The sequence below is a fragment of the Chionomys nivalis genome, chromosome 22, assembly GCF_950005125.1.
Source record: "Chionomys nivalis chromosome 22, mChiNiv1.1, whole genome shotgun sequence".
Classification (NCBI taxonomy): Eukaryota; Metazoa; Chordata; class Mammalia; order Rodentia; family Cricetidae; genus Chionomys; species Chionomys nivalis.
Genome location: NC_080107.1, coordinates 21,298,058 through 21,321,340, shown reverse-complemented (window position 1 = coordinate 21,321,340; position 23,283 = coordinate 21,298,058). Strand labels below are relative to the sequence as shown.

The following is a 23,283-nucleotide window of genomic DNA, read 5'->3' as shown; positions in this document are numbered from 1 at the left end:
TTCATTTGAATTTCAACTTTGGTTTTTAGGTGGGTTGGGGGGCTTTTAGTAAGAATTTATGTTTTAAGCTTGCTGGGTTCAGTTTGATCCTCTTACATACAAGTTGTGTGTGTGTGTGTCTATGTGTATGTATATGTATACACACATGTATAGATCTCTCCCTTATTTAAAATGCTTGGGGCCATAAATATTTTGGATTCGTGGGTTTTCCACAGTGGGATATTTTCATAATCAGTGATCTTCAAAAACCTAAAACTTGAAGCATTATGCTGGTGTTTTTGAAAAGTTTTGTGTTTTTGATTTAAGGATTTGAGACATTCACCTTTATTCATTCTCCTTAGAGCACAAGACCAGTGAGAGACAGGGAGAAAAGCGCTTGTCCAGTACACTCTGGGGTCTCTGGAGAATGTCTGTGACACTGACCCAGAGATGTGTGTGACACATCCTTCTTTTCACTCATACCCAATGTGATGTCCTGCACGTGACCTTGTCCAGCTCAGCCTGTGCTCCACTGTAAGGGACATGTGTTCACGCCTTCAGTGTCTTGGCAGGTAGCTGGACCTGTCTGAGGTGTGACCATTCTCACTGTGCTGCAGGAGTGACAGCTGCTCAAAGCTGTGGTCTTCATGCAGATGTTTAGAGGCGCAAAGCACATGTGAAGTAGGATTAACATCATCTTCAGGGAATTGTGTTTAGGTTGAATTTATGTCTTTTATAACTCACATTATTCCCGAGGCATATTTGAAATAATATCAGAATAGGGGCCAAAGGGAGGCAGGACTCAGATCCAAGTAAGACCTCAGATGGATGTGTCACAGAGTGGTACTGGTGTTCCCTAAAATGTACTGTTGTTCTAGCCTCAGGAGCCCCAGGCCAGAAGGAGAAGGGAACATAGCCATTGCATGCAGACTGTTCTTAATGACATGGGAGGAGGCAGAGAAGCTCTTTTTTTGTTTTGTTTTTTGAGACAAGGTTTCTCTGTGTAGCTTTGGTGCCTGTCCTGGAACTAGCTCTTGTAAACCAGGCTGGCCTCAAACTCACAGAGATCTGCCTGCCTCTGCTTCCTGAGTGCTGGAATTAAAGGTGTGCACCACCACCGCCCCGTGCAGTGCAGCTCTTAAGAAGCACAGAATCGTTCGTTGTTCTGGTCTTTTCCTTCTAAAGACACCTACAAGCAGTTGTTTGGCGAGTTCAGTATCTTTAGAGCTGATTTCTTAGAGGCAACAGAGAAGAAGCCAAGAACTCGGCAACCAGCTCTGACTTCTACATGGCTTAAGCAAGCTGGTGAACTTTTTTGGGCCTTTCTTTCCTTATTTGAAACAGATAAGAGTAGTACTTGCCTCCCAGGAGTTGGCTTGTGTGTGAAACGGATTCATGGATATGCAGAGCCATGAAGCATTGCATGGAAAGTGCTTCACTCATAGCATAGTGGTCGTTTAAATGGTTAGCAGGACTGGAGGGATGAAACTTGGCATATTACTCTATATCTTAGTAATTTTAGCTTATCATAACTCCAGCTGCATATAATAGCTCTTGAATATCTGTGAGCTGCTGAGTCTGGCAAAACACCACGGGTAGGTTCTGTTTAATCTCGATAAGCACACTTTGAGATCACTCTTAAGTGCGCTTTCATGAGGCTAAAAGAACTGAGCTACAGAAAGTTGTACCTCTTGTCCCAAGCCACAAAATGAATTCGTGTGAAAGCCAGGAATTTAACCTGGTCGGTAGATGAACCTGGGCCCGTGCTCTCAAACAGAACAGAAAGGCCCTGGCTTGGGTGGCTCGGGAGGTGACGGAGTGGGTTAAGTGCTGGCTATTTCCGCACAGGACCTGAATTTGGATCCGAAGCTAGGCACAGTGGCATGCACCTGTAATCCCACCCAAGGCTTACAGGTCGGGATACAGGGCCAGGGGTTGGGGGGTGGGTTCTGGAGACTTACTGGGCATCATTCTCACCAGCATGGTAAGCTCCAGGCTCACTGAGAGCCCCTGTCTCACAAAAGAGAGCGGTAGAGGTCAATACATTTGATGTTGACCTCTGACCTCCGCATGCATACGCACAGGCAAACACACACAGACACGTGTGTGTGTGTGTGTGTGTGTGTGTGTGTACACATACGTACACAGGGTGGGGAGGCTAGTAAAGTCTAAAACTTCCATGTGCTCAACAATTAGTCTTGGGACACTGCCTTACCCTGTGCACAGCCTCACTTCCCGTAGCCTACCAAATAAGTAAGTTTCCTGTCACCGTAGTTCTTGCCCCACAAATGCTGTGGCTGATGGAAGATGGGAAAACTGAAAGTGCAAGACAGACATTAACCTATTTTCTTAAGAATTTGTTTCTTAAGAGTTTACTTTTATCTGTGTGTGTTGTGACCAGCATCAGCCTGTCACGTTAGAAAGCTCTGGGCAGCACTGCCTTCATTCATAAGGGCAAGGGCAGAGCCCTCCCTGGAGGGGTCTGCTGGGCTGTGGGCTGGCTTTGCCCCCCAGGGCTGAGAGCACTGGCTTATACAAGTGCAGGATTTTTTATTTTATTTTAGCCTTTGTTTCATTTTATCCTTTAAGTTGGTGAAGGTGAGATCAAATATCAGCCCCAGCTTTGTAGAGATGAATTTACAGATCTTAGAAAGTCTATTTTTGTGTCTTATGGAAACCCTGGCCTCCTTCAAGGATGGGACAGAGTGCCTAATAAACCAGGAACGTTGTAGTTCTGTTCTGAGACAGTAGCAAAGACATGTCACCTCGCCTTTCAGGGAAAGCACCACCTTGGGTCAAGGACCTTGGGAACCATCCTTTCTGAAAATTCCAGTGTGGTAGCCCCTGCCTAAGTAGCAGGGCATCTCACCCCCCGCCCCAGAAAAGGTAATTTCTACTTTCATTTTATCTTTTAGATTGATGGTCCTCAACCTGTGGGGTTCAGCGACACTTTCACGGAAGTCTCCTAAGAACATTGGAAAACACAGATATTTACATTACATTCTTAACAGTAGCAAAAATTACAGTTATGAAGTAACAACAGAATAGTTTTATGATTGGGGTCACCACAACATGAGGAATTGTGTTAAAGGGTCACAGCATTAGGAAGGTTGAGGACCATGCTGTTGATAAAATAGCAGAGAACTTTCCAGCACCCCCTTATAGTCTTTGCCTTGGTTCTGTCCTTCACTGTGCATAGTGTGTGTCTGTTGTGCCCTGGTCAAGGGCCAGGCATCATCGTCCTTGTCATATCTACTGGTTTCTGCCTCGGCCACAAGGAGGTGACCTTTCTGAGAACTCTGCTGCTGACTTTTACCATTGGTATTTCCATTTCTTTTAAATTTTTATAAAAATGGGAAAGGCCAGTGTAACCTGGAAATAAATTGCACAAATGAACACACCCATCTAAACAAAACTGAGCTGCTCTGCAGATGGGGACTGTGGAGCTAGAGGAAGTGGGTATAGCAGATGCCCTTGCTTAAGAGCTCATGGTTTGCCTTGAAGGTCAGTTTGGATTTTCTGTTTGTGATATATGAAAGATAGTTGTCTGGTGTGGAGGTGTGGTCTCTGTCACCTCTCTTCGAGTTTCCAGGTCAGGTGTAAGAAGCAAATGAGGGAAATGAGCATCCCTGGTTGATTCTCAAACTGAGCCACCCTGAACCACCACAGTGATACACCCTGTGTGTGTGGGTGACAGATCTGTTATAACATCTTATGAACAGCCCTACTGATGAAATGACTTTGTTCCCAGCAAGTTGACAGTTAAGTGTGTTCTCTCTCTCTCTCTCTCTCTCTCTCTCTCTCTCTCTCTCTCTCTCTCTCTCTCTCTCTCTCACACACACACACACCACACACACATCAAATCTTTGCCTGGAGAACTTCAATATGTAAAAAAAAAAAATCCACCAAATGAACCATTTTGTGGTGTACAGAAGTGTTTCTCAGTGATATTTCAGGAAGCTCAGATGGTTGCGTGTCAGTCAGGTTTGTCTTCAGGTGAACACCTGCCATGCCGAGTCCCCTCATGCTAGGGTGAATTATTCTGGATCATCAGGGTAGGGTATGTGCCTTTTCCACAATTTAATCACACAGACAATACCTTGTTAAGGGTTTGCCAAGTAAAAGCGCTCGTGTCCGACTGGCTTCGGTGCTGCCTGCATGCTCACAGTGCTGCGTGCTCACATGAAGGGGGGCCATCCCTTTCATGCGTCTTTGTATTTTGTTGACCAAAGACAATCGATTCCCTCCTCTCCCACCCTGGTCCTGTGTCTTTTACTCCCCACCTCCACCCCTTTTATCTGGTCAAGCCAAGTCCGCTGACCCTCATTAGAACTGGTGCTGAGGTTGGCTTTCTCAGCAGGATGGTTGGAATTCCTGAGCGTGGCTTGTTCTGAATTTGTTTGCTATATCCCTCTGTGCTTCCGAATATGGGAATATGGTATCCTGATGTCCTTGTGGCTGCTGAAATTTGAGATGTGTCCTCGCTGGGGGAGTTTGTGGGATGAGGCTAAAAATATTCATTCTGGGTGGAAGAGGCGAGCCATCAGCAGTGTCTGTCGTCAGCAGTGTCTCCTTAGAATTCCTGTGGAGAACCTGATCTGGGCTGAGCCTGAGCAAAGTAGACCTGTGCTGACAGGTTCCTAATCCCCCACAGAAGAACCCAAGCAGCAAGCACACCGTAGAGCGGCCTGTGGGGAAGAAGGGTGGAGTTGAACCCTGTCACCAGGCCTGGCAGGGCACGCTTGTCAGCTTGTCAGCTGCTCCAACTTCCGGCCTCTTTGCAAGCCGCCTGGCGAAACACACATGTTCTATTTTTAGCTCAGGGCTGTCTGATGTGTTCCTTTGAAAGACATCAGTAGCAGCTGCAACAGAAATCCTGATTTAAAGGTTCCATTTGTCACAGGGATGAAGCTTCCTCACAAAATGAAGGAAGGCAGTGTTCAGAGGGTAGACCACGCGGGTTCTCATCCAGCACAAGGCTCCCTTCTTTCCACGGAGTCCTGTGCCTCTGTGTGCAAACGCATGTCTGCGTCCCTGTGTGCCTTTTGATTTCTTTCTTAGTTGAGGACAGCCGGAGAAAGAGGAGGAGGGTCCCTGAGTGAAGGAAAATTGCAACGCTTTCACTAGCACCAGGGTGATTCATGACCCACTTGCAGGGATCCTGCTCAGATCAGTTCAGATGATGTAAATTACTGGAGACGAAAACGATACTATGTTTATATCCTTCATAACCCCCAGGGTAGCAACAGACTCCTCTAACAAAAGATGTGGTAATAGGAGCAGTGTACCAGAGCGTCACACCCTGGGAAGCCCAGGTGTACCAAGGAGAGGGCTCATAGCTCACAGAGGCTGTTGAGATGCGGGCTTCTAACCCAGCCTTCTGCACAGGCAACATGGGCAAGGCCAGCAAGTGTGAGGCTTGCGTGACTGTTTCTCCAGAGATTCTGTCTGGCTCTCCCTGGACAGAGGGGATGCCTGTCAAAGGAGAATTCCCATAGGGATGTCAGTTTCCCACGCACAAGGGGGCAGCTCATTTGTATGCAGAGCTTCTTCGGGTATCTGAGTTTTCTCAAAATAATCAATAGAGCTTCTGCCAGAGGGAGATCTGGGTGTGGCATATTCTGCTCTTCCACAGTGCAAAGTGTCCTAGGACCCCATCTCTCAGCTGTCATCCTCTCAACTGTCCCACTATTATTGTGGCAGGAAGAAACTGTATTGGGGGTAAGTTTGGATGTCTTCTCCTCCTTAGGGATATGTCCCCCCACCTACACAGAAATAGGAAATTCTAAAGAAGCATTCTGTAAGATGCCCTTTGACATTGTCTTAGTCAGTGTTCTGTTGCTGTGAAGAGACACCATGACCACAGCAACTTTTATAAAAGAAAGCATTTTCTCTGGACTGGTTTACAGTTTCAGAGATTAATCCATTGTCATGGTGTTAGGAAGCGTGGCTACACACAGGTAGCCTAAAGTTTTACATTCAGAAGCACAGGCAGCAGGAGGAGAAGAGAGAGCCACTGGGTCTAACTTGGGCTTTTGAAAATTTCAAAACCCACTTCCTGTGGCATACTTCCTGAACAAGGCCACACCCAGTCCTTTCCAATACTGCCCCTCTCTGGTGATGAAGCGTTCGAATCTATGAATCTACAGGGGCTCTTCAAACAACCACAGGCAGATTTCTCTTGTCTCCCATGTCAGTGAGCTTCAGTGACCTCAGGGTGTTAAAATCTAGTAATAACAGATGTATGTGATGTTGGGCACTGTGTTTGTTACTCAGTTTTTTGATAATTAAGATGTATTTAAACATTGAGATTCAAACTAGACATCTGATGAACCATAGGGCTCTTCACATAAGTCTGATCTGGACACTTGAGGAAACTATCTTGGTCAGACATAGAAAATACACTATGGGGGCTGGAGAGATGGCTCAGCAGTTAAGATGCCTGCTCTTCTAGAGGTCCTGAGTTCAATTCCCAGCAACCACATGGTGGCTCACAACCATCTGTAATGAGATCTTGTACTCTCTTCTGGCCTGCAGTCATATACACAGACAGAATATTGTATACATAATAAATAAAAAAAAATTAAAAATTTAAAAAAAAAAAAAGAAAGTACACTAGGACAGTGTTCTCTAGCTCATCCTGAGGCACTCTGGAGTGTCTCCACTCCATTCTGGACCCCTCAGGTCTCCGAGTACTGGGAGGCTCTGCGTGCTGATCCTCTGCTCCTGCTAGAGCCTGTAATTCCTGCCTCGGTGTCAGCACGGACTCTTCACAGGGACTGAGGCTAGTTCTGCATCACCTCCTTGGAGAGCGGAAAGGGGTCGGTCCTCCCTTCCGGAGCAGCCTTCTACCACAGAGGCCAAGACAAGCTGTTAGGAGGTGCTGTACCTTGTAGAAGAGCACAGTTGCCTCGGGTTTGGACACCTTGACAGCCACCAGATGCTGCTAGCCCAGGAGGGCTCGCAGTCAGGCCCAAAAAGGCCGGTGTCAGCTGCTAATCTGCTACCTCGTCTGATCCCCTCACTCTCTCCTTCTGTGCCGTCTGCTGCAAAAACAGCGAAGAGACTTGAGGTTAGTCAGAACAGTGCCCCTTGAACACATTTTCCTGGAAAAAATGTGCTGACCTACTTCCTGAGAAGGTACCAGGTGTGTGTCACTGAGAGAGGAGGAACTTAACAAGGAACAAGAATGGTCTGACCGGGCCAGCCCTGTGGTGTTCCCCAGCTCCCCTACCGCTGGGGAAGCTGCTGAAGGAGGGCCAGTGTCCTGGCTGTGAGGCCCACTTACATGTCTCGGGGGTCATGACCAGAAACGAGAGCTGACTTGCCTTTCTGGAAGGATGGGGGGCTGTGTTTTCCTCGTGTCTCCCTGTGCTTCAGATGCTAGGCTCCCAGACAAGTTCTTCCTAGTAATCTGCTCCCTCCCACAGTTCCTGCATGACTCCTTGATTTTGAACCCCACTGGGAGAAGAACTCAGGTGATGATGTCAGCTGCTGTCAGGCTCGGCCGTCTGGTCCGTAGTGTGTGTGCACACGTGTGTGCATGTGTCTGTCTCGGTTAACCTTGGTCACCAGAGCCATGTTTAGGGGAAGCTGGAGTGGTTGTGAGCAGAGGGCAGAGGCTTAGGAGTCAACCCTGATGGCATAGTGTGTATGGAGGACCCCAGGAGGAGCGAGCGTCAGCCAGCTGTGTGCGCAAGGGGTCTGAAGGGATCAGTGCAGGCAGGCATGTGTTGGAAAGCAGCCTTCCTGAGCACAGACTTCTGAGGTCCTCGTTACCACACACCCGCAGCTCTACTGAGGAGTCAGAGCATGGGGCCCACCCTTTCCAGAAGGAGAGTCTGAGGTTCCCTCTTCAAGATGGCTCTTGCAGTATGGGTTTTTACTGTGTGTTCTTTGCTATTCGTTAAGTGTGTAAGACTGACCTATTGAGTTGTGTTTAGGCATGGGGTGTGCATGTTCCTGGATGTGTAAAGTTGTTCGCTGGCATTTCCTTCCCACCGTTGATGGCAATGTGGATAGTGTCTGCCTTGAGGCCGTGTGACAAATGCTGCCACACCCGGGCACATTCACCTGGCCTGTTTCCTACCTTATGTGGGATTCCCCTCTGTATGCTGTAATACTATTGGTTAGTAAACTCTCTTAGACCTGTGATAGAGCAGAGCTGAGGGGAAAACTAAACTGAATGCTGGGAGAAGGGAGGAGGAGTCAGAAGCCATGGAGTCACCACGGGAGACAGACACAGAAACTTTGCTGGTTGGCCAAGACCTTGTGGTGATGCACAGATTAATGGAGATGGGTTAAATTAAGATGTAAGAGCCAATAAAAAGTTAGAGCTAATAGGCCAAGTCGTGATTGAATTAATACTGTTTCTATGTGGCTGTTTCGGGTCTGAGCTTCCGGGAAACGAACACATGGCCTCCTAACTACACCCACCCCTGTCTCCTGCCATCGTTCCCACCAGCGAAGAGCGGCATCCCTCACTCCACCATTCTCAGTTCCATCAGTGGCTGAGGAGCATGGGCACTTCTTGTATGCTCACTGGTATTGACTTGCTCTTTTGTGAAGGGTTTCTTCTCTCTTCCCGCCTGTAGCCTGAGAAGCCAGCCTCTTTCACTAGTTCCTAGGAATACTGCTCTCTCCTGGAAGCTGGAAATTGAGGATATATTTAGAAACAGGGTTTTCCAGGAAGGCGTGAGAATGGTGCCGCAGCCATGCTTGACTTCTTCTTCCTCCCGGCATCAGGCCGCTTCCTCCTGGGGAGCATCTATCCTGCGTGGCTCAGGACCCTTTGTCCCACTGAGAAGCCATTCTCTTGGCCTGTGTTGTCACCAACACCCAGTTGTCCTTTCTTGGACATAGTTCCTATGACAAAGCCAGGACGAGGTCAGCCATGCGAGTGTTCTTTCCCGTGGGTGGTGTGCCCCGCCACCGTATAATACCACCAATCTGTGATACAGCTGACACCCACCCCAGCACCTTACTTTTTGTTTGATAACATCAAATCCAACTTGTCAACGAGGTGTTTACATTCCAGGAGGGCAGGAATGATAGGATGGACACTCTTGATTAGCGCAGTAATTCTTTTTATTTAAAAAATTTGTGTGTGTGTATGTGTATGTATACACCACAGGAATGTGTGGGCCCATGGCATGGAGGCCAGGAAAAGGCATTAGATCCTCTGAATCTAGGGTGACGGTGTTTGTAAGCAACTGAACTCGGGTCTCCTTGAAGAGCAGGAAGTGCCCTTTACCGCTGAGCCATCTCTCCAGCCCCTCTGTAATTTTGTTTCCTTGAATGGACTCTGACTTAAAGCTAAGAGACCAGATTCGAGTATAACACTAGTCTGCGATATACCGTGTTCCAATTGTCTTTTTTTTTTTTTTGAAGAAAACAAGCCCGAAACTTTCTAAATCTGTGGTTTAAGCAAAGCATGCTGGGGCCAGCTGAGGTTCTTTGCCCTCATAGCTCTAGGAGTATAGTTTGACTTGAGCTGGAGACCCACGTGAGACAGCTCACATATGGCTGACCTCAGTGCCCTCCACTGAGGCTCACCTGAGACTGCCCAGTACATACAGCCTCAGTTTTGTCCCTGTAAATCTCACCCCAGAGCTGCTCAGTCCTCCTTATGTCTTGGCAGCTGGCTTCCAGGAACAAGCACTGAGGGGCAGGCAGCACAACTTGCCCATTTCCAGAGACCCCGGCCCAGACATTAGCATAGTGCCGCTGTGCTCTGATGAGCACAGATACCATACATACATAGACCGCCCAGGTTCGGGAGGAGAGAGCACGCACCCAGGCAGTGGTAAGTCTAGGCTTGCGAGGCCATGGCTCTGCACCTACTGACAGCTCCCTCCACCCTTCCCCTAGCCCTGACTGCTGCTGCCGGGAGAGGGAAGCTGGAGGCCTGTGAGCTGCTGCTGGAGCATGGAGCTGCTGTGTCTCGGACCAACAGGAGAGGGGTCCCCCCTCTGTTCTGTGCAGCCCGCCAGGGGCATTGGCAGGTATTTGGGGACCCTAGCTGCTTTAGGAACCGTAGGTGGGGATTGGGTTCACTGTTGAGAGCACCTGTGGCCTTTGAAGCTTGTTGCTATCCCAGGCTTCTCCCTCTGCCGTCATGACTGCTTCTCAGAGGTAAACATGACGGGTAAGTACAATCAACGAGGCAGACTGGGCAGGAGCCATGCCACAGACCGGTAGTCTTCTTAACTCCAGGAGGTTTGCATTACAGTGGTAGAAGGTTCACGATGGCTTGTCTGCTGCTGTTGTTTGTTTTTGTAGCCTGTACATAAAACATATTGGAATAATAGCTGCCATCTTTAATGCAAGGGAACAGGGCATCACTGTCCCGTAGCTTCTTCCTTCATTTTGAAGCAGTGACCACATCTCTACCCCACACTCACGCCATGTTACACCTGCATTGTGCACACCAACAGCTTCACGACCGCTCATTACACGGCCCCTGTGATTAACCCTCTGCCCGGCTCAGTGTCTCCTAACTGACAAGGTGGAGGGGTTTGCTGGTGCGCGAACTGAGAGCAATAGGAATATGCCACTCTGCTGTTCTGGCATTGTGACAGGTGACATGCCCGGGTAGCCTGGCTGACCCCGTAGATAAAGTGGCTTCCTCCGCCTTACTAGCATGCATGTTATAAAGCACATTGCTGATGCCGAGAATTCACTTCAAGGAGCTTTGCTAAGAGTTGGCCTCTGAGAAGGACAAGCCACCCCCTAGTGCTACATCTGAGCAGCGCATGTGACCAAGGGCGCTGAGTTGCTCTTCTGCCTTCGACCCTTCTCTTGTTACTGTAGTTAGCCCCCTCTCAGTTTGTCTATAGATGTCAACCCTGAGGAAGCTCAGGTTCCTTATGATGGCACGGGTGTTTGTGTTCAGTCTGCAGAGTGACTGAGATGGGTAGGTTAAATCTGTCTGTCGCTGCAGAGCCCCAGACACACAGACACTGCGCTGCTCCTCAGGACCAGTTAATGGCAACTGTTGGCCCATTCCCTATGCTGAGTTACCCATGCCTCCCCCCAGTGTGGCTGTTCTGCCATCACCTAACTGTGACTGGCATGCCTCACTACTACTGCTACCTGGTATACGTGATTTTTGTGCATATAATAACTGGACACCCTAGAAGAATACATAGAAGGAGATTTGGTTGAAACAAACACAGTAGAAGGCTTGTTTGAGCCCCACGTATCACACAGCGGGTGGGAAAGATGGAGAACCTGGCTGGGTATAGAGACGACGGTGGCTTTCGGTGCAGCAGGGGGCTGATTCTCAGTACTTCTTTCAGATTGTCAGATTGCTATTGGAACATGGCTGCGACGTGAACCTGAGTGACAAGCAGGGTCGCACACCTCTTATGGTGGCTGCCTGTGAAGGACACCTGAGCACCGTGGAGTTCCTTCTTTCAAAGGGTATGGCGTGTTGCAGTGCGCTGGCTTCTTTTGCAGGAAGAGCTTCGGTAGACCTGCTAGTAATTCCCAAGTAGCCTTTCTGTCCTGTGTATTTCCTAAGGCATGGTGCAGCCTGGCTGCTTATCGTTCAGCTTAGGTGAGACCCTCTGTCTTAAACCTGCTCCGGTCGATATACTCAGAGGCCGGCATCCAGATGCTGGGATCCTCAGGAGCCCAGGTTTATTTGTGTTCTGTGATTGTATTACTGGACTTGGGGATTACAAGCTGTGGCCCAAGTCAGGTCCAGCCACCCCTCTTCAATAAGCCAATTAAAAGAACCAAATTAAAAGTAGAAGGCAGAAAAAGGAAATTTACTCAGTGTGGCCACATTGGGAGATCCAGTAGCCTCCTCGAGTCCATCTTTGGGGTCCTGAAATCAAAATGTAACAAGGCCAAGGATATGAACGTCTAAGCAGTTCTGGTCAAGGTTGTTCCTACATAGGTCTGTCATTGTCTCGGCTTGCATCTTGCCCTGCTGTGCGGTCTAACAGTTGTTAAAACTGGGAAATCTCTTTTTGGGAAACAAGTTCTTTCTCTAGCTGGTGCTTTTTCCTTCTCAGCATGAGATTCTTGGGAAAAAGCTCATTCTTTGGGGTCCATTTTTCAACAACCAGCTAGCGAGATTGGGAAACACAATCTCTTTAGAACATCTTCATTCCTGCCAACCAGTTACAAATGGAGTCTGCTCTCAGGTGCTGCCCTTTCTTCCCTGGACAAAGAGGGCCTGTCCGCGTTGAGCTGGGCATGTCTGAAGGGTCACAGGGCCGTGGTCCAGTACCTGGTTGAAGAAGGAGCAGAGATAGATCAGACAGACAAAAACGGCCGCACGCCCTTGGACCTGGCTGCCTTCTATGGTGATGCGGAGACGGTGCGTACTAATGGGTGTTCACTTCCGGTGTGCGTCTTCCCCCATGTGCAGGATGGGGAGGGGGTCCTGCTGTGATGCTCGGGCTCCGGGAAGCTGTCTGACTGTGGCCTGTGTGTGTGCACACATGCAAACATGGTATATGGGGGCTTTTCAATGGTCCAATCCATGACTGTCAGCCAAGATTTTAATGCACTCTTTAAAGCCCGGAAGCCCTACCCCTACCAGCTGCACGTACTGCAGACATGGAGTTAAACACGTATGCCCCATTCATAGTTCTGTTTTTATCATGTGCTGTATATAAATACAGTTCCTGTGTAGGGCATTCAGAAACCATTTCCCTTAAGAAAAACCATTAACTAAGAATTGTTAACTTAAAATATACTATTTTAAATTGTTTTCAAACTAATTGTTCTAAGTTCTTTTAGCTATAATTTTAGTTTGTACACTGGGAACTGGGAGACGTCTTCCAGGGCAGATGCCGTGCTTTCTTGGGGTACACATTCCAGACCTGTGCAGGCACTAGAGCCTTGTTGAGCCACTTGGGAATCTTTCCCATAGTCCCATACGACTGATGAGAGGATGAGCCAGACAGACATGCCACACTGTGGAGAGGGGTGACCTGTGGCTGGGATTTTATTTAGGCGTTCATCCATCAGTAGAAATATCACTGGACAAATGACTCTTAAAAGACTCTACTCTCGATTATTATGGCTGTGTGCTCAGAAACGCATAGGGTAACCCTTTGGTTTGTAAAGGTAAGGTCTCACACACACAGCCCTGGTCTCACGCTCCCTAGCATAGCCAGTGTTGGCCTTGCACTTCTGATCATCCCCCCTCTACCTCCCAAATCTGATGAAGGTGGGCACCATTATACCTGGCCGTAATTCCGTTTTTTACTTCCTAAGGACACTCATTACCACAGAACCCATCTTCCACACCGAATGGGAGCTTTCATTTCCATGACAGAGGCTCCAATGTCTTCACATCACCATTGACCCTCTACACACTCTTAGAATATAATTAGAGTCCCTTGAGTGTGGGTTGATATCTCACCCTGGCTTTGATTTTCATTTTTTTTAAAGATATATTTATTTATTTTGTATACAGTATTCTGTCTGCATGTATGCCTGCAGGCCAGAAGAGGGCACCAGATTTCATTATAGATGGTTGTGAGCCACCATGTCGTTGCTAAGAATTGAACTCAGGACCTCTGGAAGAACAGTTAGTGCTGTTAATCTCTGAGCCATCTCTTCAGCCCCTGATTTCCATTTCTTTAACAGCTAGTGACTTAGAGCTATTTCACATGTTTGCTGTGTCTCCTCTTTGGAGAAATACCTGTTTGAATCCCTTACCCACTTATTGGTTTGGTTTTATGATTATTATAGCTCATTTTATATTCTAGACAGTAACCTCTCTAGTATTATCTTGAATACCCAGTGGATTGGTAGGAAACGTGTCCTGTTGCCTACACACAACCAAGTTGGATATAAGTTTCTTTTCTAGTAAGTGGAAACTTTGGAGTGGCCAAAGTAGTTTTTTTTTTTTAGCACACAACTATTTCATCACACCCAGCCTTTATACCGTGACCTCAGACACACCATCTTCTCAGCCCTAATAGAGTCATCTCTTTCTTAAATCCGAAAATGAATGACGCTGGCCCATCTGGTTCCTGGCTGCTCATGTCTGCAGCTTGTCCTCCCATGCCGTGTGAATCTGTGTGTCTGGAGCATGCCAGAGCTCACTGCAGAAGCCTCCCTGCTAGCTGCGGCTGGAAAGGTGACCATGAGTCCTGCCTGTGGCCTTGGAAGTGGGGTCGGACACAGGCCGTGTACTTGGACTCACACCTGTCTGTACCTGTGGCTCGCCTTTCTCATCGCTGGCAGCAGAGAGATTCTAGCTGTGGGCTATGGTGTCACGTCAGTTTTATTTCTGGTCCCACAATGGCCAGAGGCCCCTGTGCCGCTCTGGCCCTGAACTGCTCCCTGCTGCTGTAGGTGCTGTATCTGGTGGAGAAGGGAGCAGTGATTGAGCATGTGGACCACAGCGGGATGCGCCCCCTGGACAGAGCCATTGGTTGTCGGAACACTGCTGTGGTGGTTACCCTGCTTAGAAAAGGAGCCAAACTAGGTCAGTGAACCCCACTTCCTTTAGGCCAGTGAACCCCACTTCCATTCAGCAGGGCTAGAGGGTCAGCTTCCAGAACCTTCTTTGAAAGGACTAAAGATTATACCTGCTGGGGGACTGGCATCATATGATCACGCGCGCTCTCACGCGCTCTCTCTCTTTCTCCCTCTTTCTCCCTCCTTCTCCCTCCCTCCCCCTCCCTCCCTCTCTCCCTCCCTCCTCCCTCCCTCCCTCCCTCCCTCTCTCCCTTTCTCCCTCCCTTCCCCCCTCTCTCTCTCTCCCTCCCTGTCTCCCTCTCTCTTTCTCTCTTGTTTTCCTCTCTCTCCCTTTCTCTTTCACTCCACCTCCTGCTCTGCCCCATCTCATGTCTCGTTTAATCCCAGTCATCAAGAAAACTGAAGTAGCTTTTGATAATTATTTTTTTTAAAAAAAATGACATTTTATTTGTGAGCATGAATACAAGCTGCACACAGAGTTCAGAGGACAGCCCGTGGGAGTCCAGTCAAGTTCTTTCTTTCTGCCACGGGGTCCCAGCAATTAAACTCAGGTTCGCAGCCTTGGAAGCAAATGCCTTCAACCATTGAGCCACCTTGCTGGCCATTAGCTTCTAATACTACAGGTAGACAGAGAGCCAAGGCTAAGGGGGAGGGACGCCCACATCAGGAAGTATTAGCATCTTGCTTTTTTTATTGCTGTGATGAGACCCTGGCCAAGGCAACTTACAGAAGAAAGGGTCAGTTGGAGAGTTAGAGTTGGAGGGTAAGTCTGCGACCTTCGTGGTGGGGAGCGTGGAAGCGGCAGGCATGGGGCTAGAGCAGTAGCTGAGAGCTTACATCTGATCCAAAAGCTTGAGACGGGGAGATAACTGGGAATGGCATTGGCTCTTGAAGCCTCAAAGCCCACACACATGCAGATATCCTCCCAGAAGACCACACCTTCTAATTCCACACAAACAGTTCCACCAACTGGGACCAACCATGCAGTTATATGGAGGCCATCCTCATCCAAACTGCTGCAGTTAGACTCTGCTTTACCTGGAGATGGGCTGAGCATCCACAGCTCAGAAAGCCCTGGATGGTTCCCTAGAACAGCTGCTGTTCTACGGTTCTCAGTGACGGCTTGACAGAAAGCCATGACCCCAGCGTACACAGTTTCTGTGAAGGAGACGTTGAGCAGAGAATGGGCATTAGCTAAAGGGTGTGGGGAGGCTCACGTGGGTGGCTGTAGAACGTCACATAAATCCAACATGCATGCAGGGGAGAACCACAGCGCCCCTGATTTGATTTGCTGTCCAGGTCCTTTGACTGTGAGCAGTTTGGGGCACAGGGGCCTGCGTGGAAAATGGTTTGTCCCGGTATTTTAGCAGTTCCCCTTTTCCCCTTGATGCTGTAGTGGCCACGCATTCTTCATACTTCAAAAACACACACAGAATGCAGAGGGAGCTCAGTGGCTTCCCAAGGTCATAGTGAGTGGCAGATCTGCAGGCGTATGACTAGCAGTGTCCCAAGGCCAGGCTAAGGGCTAGAGAGAAGGCTGTAGCCAGTCTAGACCGAAAGAGAAGCTGAGCAGGGATGGAACAGGAGACCCAAATTTGGACCTCAGAGCGGACTAAGGTCAGAGTGCAAGGACCTTAGGGACAGCAGCCTCCCACCCCTAAGGTACTGGGTGCTACAGGAGGTAGATTTGCCTGTGAGGGCTTCATTGTTTTTTCCTGACTCCTTCTCAGGGGAAGGCGAGCACTTAGTTCCCATTGTTAGGAGAGCAATAAGGAGAGCTTTTGTGGGCACTGATGAGTCCCCAGCAGGGGATGCCTCCGCATAAAATAGATGACAAGCATAAACCAGCTTGCTAGGGTCCTGCTGTCAGGAGCACCTAGGCACAGCCCTGAGTTCCTGCAGCTGGTGCGGCCGAGGAAGCACCCCTGACAGCATGTTTGTTTTGCAGGAAATGCCGCTTGGGCGATGGCCACGTCCAAACCTGATATTTTGATTATACTTTTACAGAAATTGATGGAGGAAGGAAATGTGATGTACAAGGTAAGTGCCTTTGTCTCTGTCTGTGCTGCTGTTGTTGGCATGGGACCGCCTCTCAGTCTGGTATTGGATGCTGCGGCCACAGAAGCTGTGCGGAGCCAGCCGTAACTTAGCAGAAATGCAGTTCCAAAATGTTCCCACCTGACCTCTTGCCCAGGAGCCTGCTAATCTCCAAACAGCAGAATCTTAATGGGAAAGCAATTCTCTCTGTGTCTGAGAACAATTGTCAGGAATCCTCCCAGCGGTGGCTGTGACTTCCTGAAGGAGAGTCACTGCTAGGTCAGCTGACACATCCCACAGAAAGGTCCCTTGGCTTCCCTGCCTTCCAGAAGTCCAAGCATGGAACTGGACCTAGTCACGAGGTACACGGCAGAAGACACCAGGGAGCACTTAGAGAAGAAAAGAACATTTAAGGAGACAGGAGGATGGTGCGGTGGCTCATGTTGGCCGCCTCGCCCAGCTGCCTGACTCCGAATCCTAGACCCTACTGGTAGGAAGGAGAGAACCGAGTCATACAGGTTGTCCTCTGCCCTCCACGTGCGTTCTGTGGTGTGTATGCCTACACATTACAAATACATGCCAAATGAGTAAATGTATTTGGAAAGAAAATTAAAAAGAGCCATCCAGTGCCCCGCCGTGGCCTTTCACTTTTATGTTCTTAAGAATAAATTTGGGGATTTTAAGCGTTTTTAGTGATATTTTTATTGAATGTGGCCAAGTAATATGTTCACAGTTTCTCAAGAGATAGTTATTTTCTTTTTCCCCAATTTCCCTCAGAAAAGGAAAGAAAACCTACAGGCTGAAAAATTTGATCCTAAATTTTCCGAAATGAGCTCTCAGTTCAGATCCATGGTGGGTAGCCATAGTAATTGCTTGCAGCTTTGCAGACTGTGCAGACCAGCCAGCCATTGCTGGGACAGAGGTAGGCGTGGGCCTTAGACACACAGGCCCCGGGGCATGGCTACACCCCAGGAAAGCTGTAAATGGGTGTCCACGGCCACCGCCTGGTTTGGGTAGGTTTGCAGGCATATGCATAGATTACTACTCTTTCCAGACCTGTAATTAGGTAGAATTAAGACCATTGGGGGGGGTACCCAAGATGGTGACGACTTTGATCCTTTTCGCTACTAGGCAGCCTCATCAGCTAGGTTGTTCATTTATTCCCCGTTTGTTGTTTCTTTCATAGTAACAAATAACGAGGCATAGAGCATGAGCCAGCAGGGTTCCCAGCTTGGAGGCGGTTGAAAATTGAGTTCAGGGTGTATATTGTTGTGGCTTTGAAGTGGTTTTAATATGGATTGTGCAAGGTAATTATGTCAGAAATAGCCAGCCATTTCCAACAGGCAGCAGCTCCTGCTGAGCAGTGAGGCTGACTGAGCAAATGGATTTCTTTAGCCTTGAGAGGGATGCGCGGTGGCTCTGATTTCCAAAGCCCATTCTTCAGTGCTTCTCGGAGAAAAATTATTATTCGACAGCAAGCTGCAGGTTTAGGCACGAGTCACTGTCTGCTGTAGGAACGACAGCATTTTTTCATCAGCTTTGCCCTTTTTCACTGGCTTTCTATTCTACTTGAAATTAAAATATATCTCAGTGAAACACGGTTCTTGAAATAACACTGAAGTTATATGTGAGAAGATAATTTGTTGTGTGAAGGTGGAGAGTTGGTGATTTTGCAGCTTACACTTTCTGTGTCCTTGCGGTGTGAAGTCCGTGCAGCCTGAGCGCGTTCACACTAGTCAGTGTCCCGGTTCCTAAGCCACCTACCTGTCCGGATCCTTCTCACGTGCTGTGATGCTTTTCCGTGAGTGAGGGTCTTCAACACGGTGGCTCATCTTAGGGCCCCTGGGAAAGGATAACTTAATGTGATTTTTGAATCCTAGAAAGGGAAGATGAAGGAGGCGGCCCAGAGGTACCAGTACGCCTTAAGGAAGTTTCCTCGGGAAGGATTCGGGGAAGACATGAGGCCCTTCAATGAGCTCAGAGTCTCCCTCTATCTCAATCTGTCGCGATGCCGGAGGAAAACAAACGTAAGCCAGTGTTGTTATCCTTACCCAGTCCTTTAGCAGCAGGTGACAGGAGGCTCAATCTTGGGACACCCTTCTGTCTGGGGTGCTGTGAGGTCAAGGTCATAGCCACTGCCCCACCTCCCAAAATGTTGGTGGAAGAAAGCACTTAAGTTGATGGAATGCGCTTGGGTTGATTTGCCTTTGCTTCAGTGAAAGCAGCAAACACAAGCTGCGTCCCCTCCCCCAGCTGTGATGCTCCCAGCATTGTCCACAACCAAAGGCCTTCCCTCCCCACATTCTAGAAAAGTCCAGCACAAGTGGCCGTGACAGTCAGCCTGCCTTGTGGCCCTTAGGTTTGTTCAGGGGGCCTGCTTAGTGAATACTCAGTTTCTCACCCGCAGTGGTTAGCTTGTACTTTGTTACCACTGGATGTTTGTAGTTCTTCCGACTGATGTTTGGAACTTCACCCCACCCCCACCCAGTGTAGCTCACCTGCTCTGGGGCCCACACTCCTGCTCTGCTAAGAGATCAGAAGGATGGATGCATGTTCACACAGACATATACAGACTGCTCTTGTCTTGGACCCTGTCCTGTTACCTTTGCCTTCTGGGCCCGGTTGCCACTGCTCTCTCCTGAGTCATAATAGAACAGTCCTCAGCTCTGCTTATCCAGCTTGAAGCAAGCGTTACCCCCCCGGTCCCAGTGCCCCGTTGCCCTTAGAGCAGAGCTCCTGGGAGGCAGTCCCTGTTCTTGACACTACTTCTGACTCACGTGTTTAATTGTTGGCCCCAGGACTTTGGCTTGGCAGAAGAATTTGCTTCAAAGGCCCTGGAATTGAAACCCAAGTCCTATGAAGCCTTTTATGCCCGGGCAAGAGCCAAAAGGAATAGCAGGTACTCTCTGGGGTCATGTGACTATGGGAGCCTTTTCGTTCTGGGAGGTCGAATCTGCTAGATGAGTTTGAGAGTATTTTCCTTCATCGGGGTTGTTACTCAGACAGTTCTCATGCTTTTTATAGAGACCAGTAGCTTCCAAGAGGCATGGTAGTGGTTGTTACTATAGTAGTCAGCCTTTGACTTTCTTGATATTCCCTTCCATACCCCAGCACAGAACACCTGCCGAGTTCTTGTTTCAGTGAGACTGGCAAATAGGGGTGGCAGGGGAGCAGAAGAGGGTTATGTCTGATCTCTGAGTTAGAAGGGGGCATTATAAGGGCCAAGGAAGATATTGTGAGCCTGACTCTGGCACCCTCTGTCTGTGGATCTATATGGACAGATCAGGGTCACTGATGGATAGACCAGGGTCACTGAGTCACAGTGCCGTGCTGCACCGTACTCGGCCCGGCAACTCTGGGCTAACCAGGACCTAAGCACCTCAGCAAGTGCTTGAACCTCACTCTTACCCCTTCGAGGACAGCTAGGTTACATTCAGAGCATGCTCACATGTGGCTTCTAATCACATCTTCTGCTTTCATGTAAAGACAGTTCCTGGCAGCTCTGGCTGACTTGCAGGAGGCTGTGAAACTCTGTCCCACCAATCAGGAAATCAAGAGGCTTTTGGCCCGGGTGGAAGAAGAGTGCAAGCAACTCCAGAGGAACCAGCAGCAAAAACAGCAGGGTCCCCTGCCAGCCCCCTCCAATGACTCGGACAATGAAGAAGATGCACCAGCCTCTAGTTTAAAGAACCCCTTCCCCATTGAGGAGGCGGAAGAGGAAGAATCCTCATCACAGGAAGAATCCATTTCCCCAACTCCCAGATCCCAGCCCCCATCATCTGTCCCCTCCCCATATATCCGAAACCTTCAAGAGGGATTACAGTCCAAAGGCAGGCCAGTGTCACCACAGAGCCGGGCAGGAACCAGCAAGTCCCTGAGAGAGACTGTAGCCCAGCCAGGCTTGGTTATGCAGCCTACCAAACAGGCACAGATAGTGAAGACCAACCAACATCTTGGTTCTGGGCAGTCTAGCATGAGAAACAGTAGCGCAAAACTACAGGCGTCTTCCCAGAACCCTCCCCCAAGTCCGATGCCTGGTAGAATATCGGTAGCCTCTGCCGCCAGCAGAAACCAGCATTTAGAGGGACCGGGTCCCTTCCCTGCAGGAACTGGGTGTGGCCACTTTGGGGATCGACTGGGCCCCAGCCAGAATCTCCAGCTGCAGCGCAGCGAGAGCGGTGCCGCTTATCCTCTACCAAGCAAAGTCAAAGCTGCGGAGCGGCTCCTGGCTCACGCCTCCATGACCGTGGACGTGGCTCCTCCAAGCCAGGGCGGGCCAGTGAGTGGCAGCGACGCGCGGCACCCAGCTTCCCTCACTAGCTCCGGCTCTTCTGGCTCCCCATCCAGCAGCATAAAGATGTCAAGTTCAACCAGTAGTTTGACCTCCAGCAGTAGTTTCTCAGACGGGTTCAAGGTCCAAGGACCAGACTCGCGAATCAAAGACAAAGGTACCAGCCAGGCGCAGGGTGGCACCACTGAACACAGGCCCCGCAATACTCCATTCATGGGCATCATGGACAAGACTGCCAGGTTTCAGCAACAGAGCAATCCTCCCAGTCGCTCCTGGCACTGCCAGGTGCCAGAGGGGCTACTGACAAACACAGCCACTGCAGCTGGCCTGCAGTCTAGCTCCGATAAGCCCGCTCTCAAGCCAGGCGGGTATTGTAGCCAAGCCAAACCCTGTTCGGTTTCCCCGCTGAGCACGAGCGTCCACAACGGGGCACAGGTGAAGGAGCTGGAGGAGAGCAAGTGCCAGATTCCAGCCCTCTGCCAAGACAGCAGGAAAACTAAGGGTGTTCCTCATCTATATCAGGAGAACATCTCGAAGCAGCCGCCACCCCATGTCAGTACGGAAGCCCACAGGAGCCACCTCACTTCTGCGAAACCAAAGCGATCATTCATAGAGTCAAATGTGTGAGCCTTAAGCAACCCCTGTGTAGTATTCGGAGTGCAGTCTGTTGGCTCGTGGTAGCGAATAATGTCTTTTTTTTTCCATAATAAAAATTACATTTTAGCCATATTTTCCACCTCTTGGGTGGATCTGATGCCATTGACATATTAAAAATGTAGAATAAAACTATAGCAAGTAGCTAGAAATCACCTACAAACAGAATACTAAACAGAATTGAAAACTACAGTCAGCTTCTGTCAAATTTAAAGGCTGCCAAGAAGACATCAACTAATGCTGTTCTCTTAGGAGATGATTTGGTTTGCTATATATAAAAGCACATCTACTTAGAGAAGAAAAAAAAATCCATTGGTAAAAGATTGTAATTCCTGATGTACTATCTGGAAGTGTATCCTGGGGAAGACTGGGGAATGTTGAAGTTCCAGACCCCTTAGTCACCCCAGTTCTTACGTATGTATAAAAACTGCAACCCGTGTGGCTTCTGGCTGGATAGAATGGTGACTGTAAACAGCAGGGTTTTGTCTGTCGGGGAAATATGAGCACACCCAGGTGTCGTTCCCGTCATGGCAGTTACTCAGAAGGGGTCAAATGCGTATTTCCAGGTTACGGCCTTTTTGCAGAGTATTTTTGTAGCCCCCTTTTAGGAACTATGCTCACGCCGCACGGTGTCGCCGATAGAAGGGAAAAGGCTGTCTAGAACTTTCGTGAGCAGGTCGGATACTTTGTGCAAAAGTACGAAGACAAGCTCTCTTGGTAGTGCCTACAAACCAGCTCTAGCTGGTTCCAAAAGTGCTCCGGACAGTGACGAGAGTCCCTGCGTCGAGCCTCTGGTGTCCTGTTTAAACAGGATCCTTGAGGTCTGGGTGGCTGTTTTGTTTTCATTACTCACTCATTATCTCGTGGTCACATGTTGTATATATAAATAGCTAGCCCACTTTTATCCAGACTTGTAAATATGACTCAAAAGAAGTTAATCTATAAACAGCAAAACCCCACCATCTATCTGCATGTTCTCTGTAAGCTTCCTCCGTGCTGGGGATTGCACTGGACCATGCGATCTCATGGCATGTTAACCGTATACCCGTAACGGCACTTTATCTCATCGTCTGAGCACCTCCGAGGTGCTAACGTCCACGCTGGTGTAGTATTCATCTGTAAAGATAAGGTACAGGGATGAGCCTTGTTTTAAGGTATTTTTATATGAAAACGGTGTTATTGGAGGATGTCCAAATGCTGGTTTGAGAGAGGTGGGGGAAGTATTTTATACATTGAGATGTGAAATGTATTTTCTAGAACTGGGGAGAAGGAAGTTCTATATTTGCAGAATGTTTTAAAAATGAGTAGCCCTGATGTTTCCTGTGAGCATCACTAAGGTTTTGTACGAGTAGGGACCTTGCGGTGTCATTTGGCATTTGTTCCTGTGTGTGTAGCGTGTTGTGTACAAAGAGCTAGGCCGTTTGTACGAGCTTCCTCTGAGTTCTGCTCTAATTACTCTGGCTATTTATTGTTTTCTTTAATATTTGTGAACGTCTTTCCTTTTGTTATGTAGTTTTGTTTCTGCACAACTACTGTACTTTTCCATATGGAATAAAAACCATTACTACGGTGGGTTGGCATTCATTCATCGGGGGTAAGTAGACAGTAATATCCCTCCGACAGCTATCCGCCTCATGTTAATGTTACCCTGAAGAGTGGAAGACGCTTTCGATATGCCAACAATCTCATGTTTCTTTTTCATTTCAGAATAAAGCGGAAGCTTCTGGAAATTCCAGAGGATGCTAGTATCATAATTGGTGATTTTTCCTTAAATAGGGAAGAAGCATGAGGAGAAGCCGTGTGTGCTGATGGGCTCGCCGGCAGTGGGCAGCGGGTTAGCCGTAACCTTGTAGCTGGCGGTGCACTGAGCG

At 48.7% G+C, this 23,283-nt stretch overlaps 1 protein-coding gene across 8 annotated transcripts in view; it reads left to right on the top strand.

Annotated features, from left to right (window-relative positions):
* The window catches only part of Tanc1 (tetratricopeptide repeat, ankyrin repeat and coiled-coil containing 1), a 219,217-nt gene extending 196,233 nt beyond the window's left edge, over positions 1-22,984 (top strand). For all 8 annotated transcript variants that reach the window (XM_057754799.1, XM_057754797.1, XM_057754798.1 and 5 more), the window contains exons 20-27: positions 9,850-9,983; positions 11,280-11,403; positions 12,135-12,310; positions 14,305-14,437; positions 16,379-16,470; positions 18,348-18,494; positions 19,266-19,366; positions 19,954-22,984. In XM_057754799.1, the coding sequence (XP_057610782.1) occupies positions 9,850-9,983; positions 11,280-11,403; positions 12,135-12,310; positions 14,305-14,437; positions 16,379-16,470; positions 18,348-18,494; positions 19,266-19,366; positions 19,954-21,385 (2,339 nt within the window). In that variant the 3' untranslated portion in view covers positions 21,386-22,984. The remainder of the gene's footprint in view (positions 1-9,849; positions 9,984-11,279; positions 11,404-12,134; positions 12,311-14,304; positions 14,438-16,378; positions 16,471-18,347; positions 18,495-19,265; positions 19,367-19,953) is intronic.
* Positions 22,985-23,283: the final 299 nt, after the last annotated feature.